This window comes from Euphorbia lathyris, chromosome 8 (assembly GCF_963576675.1).
Source record: "Euphorbia lathyris chromosome 8, ddEupLath1.1, whole genome shotgun sequence".
Classification (NCBI taxonomy): domain Eukaryota; kingdom Viridiplantae; phylum Streptophyta; class Magnoliopsida; order Malpighiales; family Euphorbiaceae; genus Euphorbia; species Euphorbia lathyris.
The window spans coordinates 593,201-604,195 of NC_088917.1; the positions used below are offsets into that span (position 1 = coordinate 593,201).

The 10,995-nt window shown below is 36.9% G+C and overlaps 1 protein-coding gene across 10 annotated transcripts; it reads left to right on the forward strand.

Annotated features, from left to right (window-relative positions):
* Positions 1 to 438: 438 nt before the first annotated feature.
* On the forward strand, positions 439 to 5,400 carry LOC136203896 (uncharacterized). 10 transcript variants are annotated; one of them, XM_065995121.1, is made up of 5 exons: positions 439 to 697; positions 1,945 to 2,047; positions 2,736 to 3,003; positions 3,140 to 3,189; positions 4,550 to 5,400. In XM_065995121.1, the coding sequence occupies exons 3-4, from the start codon at positions 2,748 to 2,750 to the stop codon at positions 3,172 to 3,174; spliced, it is 291 nt and encodes a 96-aa protein (XP_065851193.1). In that variant the 5' UTR covers positions 439 to 697; positions 1,945 to 2,047; positions 2,736 to 2,747; the 3' UTR covers positions 3,175 to 3,189; positions 4,550 to 5,400. The 10 variants fall into 10 exon arrangements, with proteins under 10 accessions (XP_065851193.1, XP_065851194.1, XP_065851187.1 ...); XM_065995122.1 differs by having other exon boundaries at positions 2,748 to 3,003; XM_065995117.1 differs by having other exon boundaries at positions 440 to 697; positions 2,721 to 3,003.
* The last annotated feature ends 5,595 nt before the right edge of the window (positions 5,401 to 10,995 follow it).

Genomic DNA, 10,995 nt, shown 5'->3' on the forward strand with positions numbered 1-10,995 from the left:
TAGAAACGTTGATCAATCAACGTTTCCGTGTTTCATAGTATACCTTTTTTCATTATGATTGATCAGATCATCAAATGATTTATTTAGTTCATTCTGCTAAAAAAGTCCTAGGATCTCTAGACTATGCCTGAACTCATTTGATTTATCCTTATCTTATAGCTTCTTCTCTTTCTTTTAACAAATGAGGATTTTGTAAAGTCCGGTGGAATTTTGAACTCAGGAAGCAAAAAACACTGCGTTATTTGAATTTTGACACTTATCAGGGGCGGAACCAGGGAGGTTGAGTGGGGCTCTAGCCCCGGCAACCGTCCGGGGGGAATTTTTTTTTATATCAAAACGACGTCGTTTTGGTCATGAGCAAAACGACGTCGTTTTGATTTTAATGAAAATAAATCAGAACTAAAAGGCACAGCACAACAGCTAAATTAATACCTAAATCCCTCTTTTCAAAAAAAAAAAAAAAAAACCTAAATCCCTAATTCAGAAGAGGAGAGCAACGAACGTAGACGATATCGCACACCGGCTCAACTCAAGGGAATCGCACAAGACAAGAGGAGAGGAGCAGCCAGTCTCCACCGCCGGCCACCAGTCAGTCAGTCGCTGCTTGCTTGCTAGTCTCCACCGCCGGTCACCGTTCAGTTCAGTCGCTGCACTGCACAAAACGCAAAACGCAAAACGCAGAGGGAAAAAAACGCAGGTGATTTTTTGTTTATCTTTTTTGTGCCTTTGTTGAGATGCCTATATTTGTTTTTGAGATGCACCTATGAGTTTGTTCACTGTGTGTTGGCTTGATTTTTGGTTGTAATTATTGGATGGCTTTGCTGCGTTTATGGTTTTACTGCGTTTTTGGTTGATTTATATGATGAAATGAGATTAAAAAAAAGGAAGAGTAGTGATAGAATAATGATATGTATATATGTATGAATTGATTAGAAATATATTAACCTTGCTCTTTGATTGAATGAATGCTTGCTTATTACAATTTTGTAAGTACTCCTTCACTCCTAACAGTGAAGCTTTTCAGTGATGGAGTTTTTTTACCAAATTCCTATTGAAATTGGGATTGAATTGATTGGGATTGAAATTTCTATTAGTTGAAATTACTCTCATTTGAATTGCTGTTAGTTTAATTACTGTTTGTATTTAGTTGAATTGGGATTGAAATTGCTGTTAGTTGAATTGCTATCACTTGCATATTGGTCTTTTCAGAATGGACAAATTCATAACTAAAAGACGTTTCGAATTTTTTTTTGACGTTTTGAATTTTTTTTGCTGATATATTTTAGCCGCGGTTCATCCGGGGTCCTGGTTCCGCCACTGACACTGACACTTATGATGATAGCATGTGTGCTAAGTTTTATTAAATGTCAATGACAGGATCCAAATTTAAACTGATATTTTGAAGTTTGTTTCTTGTAGCAATATGATTATGTAATGACATACTACATAAAGCTTTTATTTAGTCCTTTTACATGATAGTTATTCAGACTGAAATCGCAAAGCGTAAAACAAGCATTGTTGAATCTTTTGCAATGCAAATCTAGTTGTTTAACTGTTGCCAGGAATATATGCTAGGGAGATTTAGAGGATTTGGAAATGATGGAACTGCTATTCTTAGTGACATTCCAATAAAAAAATAAGTTCCCCAGTGGGCTGTTCCTATTGAATTTTTCTCTTATTTATTGTTGCTTGCTCTAGAGTTTAAAACCAGTAAACCCTAGCCCCCTCCATTGGAACTGCTATTTCGAGAAGATGAAGAACATAAGGGTCTGGTTTGTAATTTTTATTTCTAATTCCTTTAACCCAAAACGACGTCGTTTTATTTAATGAGAAAAACGGCGTCGTTTCCATCAGTGAATTGGAATTACAAAATACACCCCTGACCTGTTGTTCTCACACAAAGCCAATCCCTAAATTGTTTCCATCCCTGCGATTGCGAAACAGAGAAATCGCACGCGAGTCCGCCACTCTACTGACTGCCGGTCAGCCTCCACCACCGCTGTCGCTCCTTCCGGCACCGCAACCTTCTCTTTTCTTCAACTGAAAGGTAAATCAACTCCGACCAGACTTAATTGTTCTGTGAAGAAAAGAATTGAATTTGATTGCTGTTGGTTCTTTTGCTGATAAAAGCTTAATTGTTTGAAGGTTTAATTATTCTAGTAGCTTAATTGATTGAAGGTTTAATTGATTAAGTTTTGGCTGGCAGAAAGTTTGTGAAATTGTAATTGAAGGCAAGGTTTAATTTGTTTTTTTTGCTGTTGTGTTGGTGTTTAATTGAATTGTTTAATTGAAGGCATGTTCTCTTGTTTGATTGCATTGTTTTTGCTGTGTTAATTGAATTGAATTGTTTTCTTATATTCTTTGTTTAATTTAATCGAATGGTTCTCTTTGTTTAATTTAATTGAATGGTTTTTGATTAATTGAATGGTCTTTATCATCTCTCTCCCCAATTTCCTATTCTTTCTTTTAATGGTTGAAGAACATTGAAATATTGACAGTCATAAAAGTCTTAATAAATTAAAATCAGGTATATCAATCTATTTTCCTCTTTAAGGTGGTGTCTTTGATAAATTAGTTATATATGGTTTTTCATTTGTGGCCTTGTGTTGTATATTCTGATAACTTGAATGTATCGATAAAATGACGAAGCCAAGTAGGATTCTTTCTACTCTGTTCCTTTGCTTCTTTTTTTTTGTCTATTTGCTGCTTTGAATTTACAGAATTGAGGTGTAAAGTGGTGTTTGAAGATGGCTGAAGAGGGAAAAGATCCATTCAAGGGAGTTGATTGGAAAGCTGTAGGCAGTGAAATGCAGAAGAACCCTAGTGCAGGTGCTAAACAAGTCATAAAGAAGAGACTTCCGAAAAAGATTAGGGAAATTCCAGAGTACTATTTCCTTCCTCGACGGTCTCTGCCCTCTGCAATTGCATTTTACGGATCATGTATTGCTGGTGGAATTGGTGCTGGCATGCTGCTTGAGATTTGGATAAAGAAGAAAGTTAAAGGTATCATATTAATTTTTTGTTTACTATTATACAGAAAAGTGAAACAGGAAAACACACAAGAATGCTTATTGTTAACAGTTAGACAGACTACTCTATTTCATTGAAATGCTTATACATTTTTGGTCTGGTATCGCAGAGGATGGAGGCGTCATATGGGAGTTCGACAAATAAAACCTGAATGATTTTGTAAGAGTTCCATTTCCTGGTACTGGTGTTTCTTTTTATTCCAAAGCTATAAACGGTCAGTTGGCTCCAAAATGAAATTTTGGTTTCAATATAGCCTACAACTTCACATTTGTAGTTAAAATTAGTCCAAAAGTACACGTCTCAGAAGATGAAATTAGGGATTTTCTTTTGATTCCTTGGCTGAAACTTAGAAATTGGTCTGCCTGTCATAAATGATTCTTTTCCAATTGCTCCATGGTTTAAATTCTTTTATGATTCGGTTCATGTGGACATTAAAACAGGTTACAAGTACTAGAAATTTGTCCCTTGAAGTATTAAAATAAAGAGATGCCTTCAAAGCAGATGAGGAGAAATCTCAAAGCATGAACTAATTCTGTACATAATTTGATAGATCAGTACTGTATTACTAATTATGCACACAGTTTCAAAACAATCCCTATCCAGTTATAAAAATAGTGTACAGGACGAACACTTTCCATAGCGTCACAAAATCGCACATAGAAACAGAATTACAAGGAGATGTAGAAGGATTAATCATTTTAGGGCATGTTTGATTTACTTGTTCATATTTATTGTTTGTTGTTGCTTGTTATTTATAGAAGTTTGGTTCATTTTCCTTCCGAATTACTTAATATGAGCGGTTATTTCTCAATATGATAGCATTTGAATTGCCAAGCTCAACCTCCTTTCAAGAAAGACTAAGAATTTTGGACTTTTTGGTTAAGAAAGGTGGAGGAAAATTTACTAAGGCCCTGTTCTTTTTGATTTAAATTAAATTAACTTAACTGAACTGAATGCTAATGAACTTAACTACACCAAATAATTCATTGAACTGAACTGAATGATGCTGAACTTAACTTACTTATGCTGAAATTAAGTAAAAAAGAACAGGACCTAAGTAATGGGCGATGTGCAGTGCTGGCTATAAACAAAGCTAAAATTTATAAATTCAGACATAAATTAATTGGTAGTTATAGTTGTATTTGAGTATCTCATCATTTTCATTTTGTGAATTGAGCATTTGATGTTTCATTTTAAAATATTGAACCTCACACCTTTTATTTTATTCTCGTCATCCTTCATGATAGGAAAAAAAAGCCAGCTTAGATTAACATATCTTGGAGTTATAAGTTTTAAATTGGATACATGCTAGTTACTGTATTCCTGCATTCACCAAATTAGTTCTCTTTCAACAGAATTCTGTTACAGCTCTTATTGCCAATTACCTTTTAGCTACTCACCTTTCTCCTTTACAGCACTACATTAGTTGTCTTTCTTCTTCCTGTATTTTCTTAAGTTGTATTGTTGAGATATTCCTCACATCAATTTCTTATCAATCACTTCTGTTTCATGGTATCAGAGCATTAGGTGATAATGCCGCCGAGAAGAAGAAATCGGAATCGGGAAATTTCGCAAGGAGAAGATTTCTCCGATGAAGACAAATTTCAAGATGAAGAAGATCTGATTAATCCTTTTTATCATCAAACTACTCAATCCTCTTGCACTGAGAATCCTGACCTAGTGCTCATCAACATTTCTCTCACTAGTAACAATTATCTTTCATGGAGCAATGCTATGGTACGTGTGTTGACTGCTAAAAGAAAGCTTAGTTATATTCAAGATGATGGTGAAATACCAGCTGTTGGATCAACTGGATACAACAAATGGAAGAAAAATGACTGCCTGGTCTCATCTTGGATCATCAACACAGTTTCTAAAGAAGTTGCAGAAGGATTTGTCTACATTACTTCTTCTAGGGATTTATGGAAGGAATTGAAGAGGAGATTTGGTGATAGTAATGGACCTATGCTCTACAAGATCAAGAGAGAAATCAGTCTCTTCAATCAAGGTAACCTTTCTCTTGTGATCTATTATAATAAATTGAAGAGATATTGGGATGAACTTTCATTGCCTATTCTTGCTTGTCAGTGTACTGCTATAATACAGTGTGTTTGTAATGCATTTCAATGATGTGCTGATATGAATGAGGAAGATTGTTACATATCAAAGGAGGAATAAGGTGGGAAAGTAATAAGTAATTCTATTATGGGTCAATTTCTTAGTTGTTAAGTATTGATCAATTCCGTAGTTGCTAAGTATTAGTCAATTCCTTAGTTGTTAGGTAACCTGAGCAATTATGTTCCTATATAAATGTCACTTTTCTGTATTAGCATTTTATCAAAGAATTAATACAAACTTCTATTCTCTCAATTCTCTTCTTCTTCATAAATTCTGTTCTCAAAACCTTAGGTTGTAACATTGGTATCAGAGATTCAAAATCCTCTGGTCGTGAATGGTTAAAAAACAATACCAAAAAACCAGAGCAGCAACTATGCAGGCAATGGCGGCAATGGATCAATTGGAATCACAGATCAAGGATTTGACGGTGAAATTCTTTGAGCGATCGGAGAATACAGCTGAGAAATTGGAGCAAATGCAAGTTCAGATCCAGGAAATGCAATTGGCTCAGCAGGCGCGAACAGAGATGCTCATGAAAGATCAGCATCAAATTCGGAAAGATCAGATCAATTCGCATCAGGCCTTGGAGGAATTGTTTCAGAATTCTTTGGCGATGCTCGCCAAAATCGTTCAACCAAATCCTGAGCCTAATCCTTCTCCGTCGCCAATAATAGCGTCGAGTTCGAATCCTGGAAAAGGAATTTTAGGCAGTTCTCCTGCCAATTTTCAAACAGCTGAAATCAACGCTTCTAAACCGCCGTACTTCAATCGGATGTTGCCGAAATGTGAGCTGCCGTCCTTTGATGGATCGGAAGTGGAAAATTGGATCGGAAAATGTGAAAAATACTTCCAGATCTTCGAAGTACAGGATGATTGGAAAGTTGATCTCGTCGGCTTGTTTTTACAAAGCAAGGCCGAGAAGTGGTACAAAAACTGGAGTCCGTCACATTCTGGAGTTACTTGGCCGGAATTTGTGGAAGAAATTGTTCGGCGCTTTCCTGATACCACGATTCAAGATGTAGTGGAGCAATTGCTACATCTCCAGCAGAATTCTACCATCGATGCATTCCAGGATAAATTATGAGTAAGTAAAACTCCGGTTGGAAAAGCTTTATCCAACCATTACTGAAGCTTTTTATACAAACGGATTTATCGTCGGACTTAAGCCGGAATTACGCTATGCGATAAGATCTTTTCAACCTGTAGATCTTTATTCTGCAATTAAGCAAGCTAAATTCCAGGAAATTCAGTTTAATGCTATGATAGAAGTGCTCAAACCTAAACCTACATTCAGATCTCCCACCAGTACTAAAAAATCCACAAATTTTACTCCCTATAACTCTAAACCACCTGAATCGCATCCACATACCACTAATGACTCACAAACAGCCAAACGCACCCCATGACTATGCTGGAAATGTAATGAGAAGTATTTTCGTGGTCATGTATGTAGCACTAAGAAGTTAAACTTGATTAATGCTGAAGTTAGTGTAGAAGATGAACTGCTAGAGTCTGAACAAGTTGTGGAGGAAGAAATTCAGGAGGAAGTAGAGCAGGAACAAAATGAGCAGATTTCAGTTTCTATTCATGCTCTAGAAGGAGGTGTTGCTAGTGGTACTATTAAGTTGAAAGGCATAATGCAGAAGAGGCTAGTACAGATCTTAATTGATAGTGGTAGTACTCATAGTTTTGTCTGATGGAAGACAGTTATTGGTGAAATCTAAGTGCAATGATTGTGCTTGGTCTATGAATCAAACTGAATTTTCCTTCAATTTCAGAGTCTTAGAATTGGGAGACTATGACTTGCTTTTAGGAACTGATTGGATGAGAAAGCATACTCCAGTCACTTTTGATTTTGAAAAGAATATGCTTATAGTGCATAAGGCAGGGAAGGTAGTGGAGCTCAAAGGCATGCTTGATAAGGAAGTGAAATTGAAGCAAATTACCCTTAAATCCATGGGTAAGTTGATCTCTAAAGGCTGGAAAGGGGTTTCTTCTACCCTATTTTTGATATCGGTTCAAGAGCCTACTCCTGAACCTCCAAACCATGTTTTTCACACTTACCACCAGCACCAGCCCCTTATCTTCCTTTACTTACCAAATACCAGCATCTAATTGTTCCTCCTAGTTCTTTACCACCCCATAGACGTCATGATCATGCCATACCTCTTAAAACAGAAGAATCAGTGAATGTGAGGCCTTATAGATATTCATTTCATTAGAAGAATGAAATAGAGAAGATGGTGGCTGAGATGTTAGAAAGTGGAATTATTCAGCCTAGTACTAGTCCATATGCTTCTCCTGTGTTGTTGGTTAAGAAGAAGGAAGGTACTTGGTGTTTTTGTGTTGATTTCAGGGAATTGAACAAGGTTACTGTGAAAGACAAATTTCCTATTCCTGTTATTCAGGAACTGATTAATGAATTAAGAGGAGCAAAAGTGTTTAGTAAATTAGATCCGAGGTCTGGCTATCATCAAATTCAGATGAAAGTAGCAGATATACCAAAGACTGCATTCAAGACTCATTCTGGTCACTATGAGTTTTTGGTAATGCCATTTGGGTTAACCAATGCTCCAGCTACATTTCAATCTTTGATGAATACAGTGTTTCAGCCCTATCTTAGAAAGTTTGTGTTAGTATTTTTTGATGACATTCTGATCTATAGTGCTTCTGAGGAAACACATTTTCAGCATTTAGATTCAGTCTTTCAACTCCTATCTGCCAATCAGTTGTATGCTAAAGGATCTAAATGTGACATTGCTGTTCCAACTGTCACTTATTTAGGTCATGTTATATCAGCTGAAGGGGTTGCTACTGATCCTAGTAAGATTTCAGCCATGTTGAATTGTCCAGTTCCTTCTACTTTGAAAGGATTGAGAGGGTTTCTTGGTTTAACTGGATATTATAGGAGATTCATTCAGAATTATGGAGTTCTTAGTAGACCTTTGAATCAGTTATTAAAGAAGGATAATAAGTTTTGCTGGAATACAGAAGCTAATCAGGCATTTTTGCAGCTTAAACAAGTTATGACTCAAGCTCCAGTCTTAGCTATGCCTGATTTCACCAAGTCATTTGTGTTGGAATGTGATGCTAGTGGTTCTGGTATTGGTGCAGTGCTTATGCAGGCAGGAAAACCTATTTGTTTTTTGTCTAAGACCCTTAGTCCTAGGAATCAAACATTATCAGCCTATGAGAGAGAGCTCTTAGCTATTTTACATGCTTGCACTGTGTGGAGGCATTATTTGGAAGGTACATCCTTCATAATAAAGACTGATCATGAAAGTATGAAGCATTTGTTAGAACAAAAGCTCCATACTTATTTGCAACACAAAGGCATATCTAAGTTGTTGGGCTTAGAATATACCATTCAGTATAAGAAGGGTGTAGACAATAGAGTTGCTGATGCTCTTTCTAGACAAATGGAGGACTCCATGTCCCTCAGAGCTATTTCCGTGGTTATTTCTACTTGGTTGGAGGAAGTAACTTATTCCTCTGCTGGTGATGCAGAGGCAACAACCCTTATTCAACAACTCTCTATACAACCATCTACTGACTCTAAGTTTACTCTGCAACAGGGTATTCTAAGGGTTAAACACAAGATTTATATTGGCTCCAGTACTGATCTTAGGTCCAGACTTGTGGCTATGTGTCACAGCTCAGCTATTAGTGGTCATTCTTGAGTTAAATGTACTTTCACTAGGCTTCAGCAACATTTTTACTGGCCTAAGATGAAGGTGGATGTTACTGTGTTTGTGGCTGCCTGTGATACTTGTTTAAGGCGTAAGCCTGACCACTCAGCCTATCCTGGTCTTTTGCAACCCCTCACTATCCCTCAGGGTGCTTGGCAAGACATTTCCATGGATTTTGTGGAGAAATTACCTAAATCTGGGGGGTATGATATTATTCTGGTGGTTGTGGATCGTTTTACTAAGTCTGGTCATTTTATTCCTCTCCTTCATCCTTTCAATGCTTCTATTGTTGCTAAGGCATTTCTGGATCAAGTTTTCAAGTTACATGGCTTGCCTAAGTCAATTGTTCTGACAGAGATAAGGTGTTTACTGGTGGTTGTTGGAAGGAGTTAATGAAGTTGCTGGGTATTCAGCTTAGGTTCAGTAGTGCCTATCATGGCCAGACTGAGCGTTTGAATCAATGCTTGGAGCATTATTTGCGCAGTATGTGTTTTGTTTCTCCTAAGAAGTGGTATAGCTGGCTTAGTCTTGCTGAATACTGGTATAATTCCAGTTATCATTCTGCCATTAAGATGAGTCCTTATCAGGCTCTATATGGAGTGGTGCCTCAATTACCCGTGGTTCCTAATACTAATTCCCTTGTGGCTGCTGTTGAAGAATTTCTTCAAGCTTGGGAACATATGAGTACTTTTTTAAAGGAATGTCTCACTTCTTCTCAGAACCGCATGAAGCAAGTTGCTGACAAAAAGCGCACTGATAGGGAGTTTCAGGTTGGTGATATGGTATTTCTTAAACTACAGCCTTATCGCCAGACTACCGTTGCTACTCGCATTTGTTTAAAGCTCCCTGCTAAGTTTTATGGTCCTTTCCTCATCCTGGAGCGTCTTGGTTCAGTGGCTTATAAGCTTCAACTCCCTCCTAACAGCAAAATTCACCAGTTTTTCATGTCTCACTTCTTAAGAAGCGTTTGGATCCATCTATTCCTACTTTTACCACTCTTCCACCGATTACAGATGCTGAGTGGAATATCTTTCCTGCTAAGGTTCTCAATACTCGCATTGTTGAGAAGGGTTCTGTTTCAGTTCCTCAGTTATTGATTTTGTGGTCTGGGTTTTCTGCAGTATATGCTACATGGGAGGATGAATCTACCATTCGTTCTCAATTTCCTTAGTTTTTCCATTCTTGGGGACAAGAATGCACTAGGGGGGGGGGGGGTATTGTTACATATCGAAGGAGGAATAAGGTGGGAAAATAATAAGTAATTCTATTATGGGTCAATTTCTTAGTTGTTAAGTATTGATCAATTCCTTAGTTGCTAAGTATTAGTCAATTCCTTAGTGGTTAAGTAACCTGAGCAATTATGTTCCTATATAAATGTCACTTTTCTGTATTAGCATTTTATCAAAGAATTAATACAAACTTCTATTCTCTCAATTCTCTTCTTCTTCCTAAATTCTGTTCTCAAAACCCTAGGTTGTAACAAAGATAAATTGATTCAGTTCCTTACGGGACTTAATGACCATTATGATGCTGTTTGTAGCCAAATCTTGTTAACAGATCCTTTACCGGATATTAACAAGGCATATTCAATGATATTAAGGATTGAGAAGCAGAATGAAATATCTGCAGATCAATCAATTGAGATTGCTAATTTTAGCAGAGGACCAAATGTCAACCAGCATGACAATAGATGGAAAAGTAAGAAAGAAAATGAAGATAAAATTTGTGAATATTGTTCAGCTCCTAGTCATACTAGATCAACTTGTTTTAAGTTGATTGGTTATCCTGAATGGTGGAAAGGTAATACAGATCCTAAAGTAAGAGGAAAGAAACCTAGAGCTAGTGCTGTTCAATCTGGATCTAGTTCTTTTTCTACAGGAACCGGAAATATGGGTTCAGATTCAGATGATGATTTCAATCATGGAGATATGTAAAGTATTACCAAAATGATGCATGAGATGTACAAGATAGTGAAAGGGAAAACAACAGTCGATTCGCCAATAAGTACTGATTTCAGTGCTTTTGCAGGGTTTTGAAGTGAGCAACTAGCCCTTTATGGTTCTACTACTTCTTTAAATTGTTGGATCATTGACAGTGGGGCTACTTCCCACATATGCTTTGATAAGAACTTATTTAGTTCGATTGACCAAGTTTCACA

Coding starts and splice junctions, on each gene's coding strand:
- LOC136203896 (XM_065995115.1), top strand. CDS start 2,748: ATGGCTGAAGAGGGAAAAGATCCATTCAAGGGAGTTGATTGGAAAGCT. Junction 3,004..3,139: donor GATAAAGAAGAAAGTTAAAG/GTATCATATTAA, acceptor CTGGTATCGCAG/AGGATGGAGGCGTCATATGG.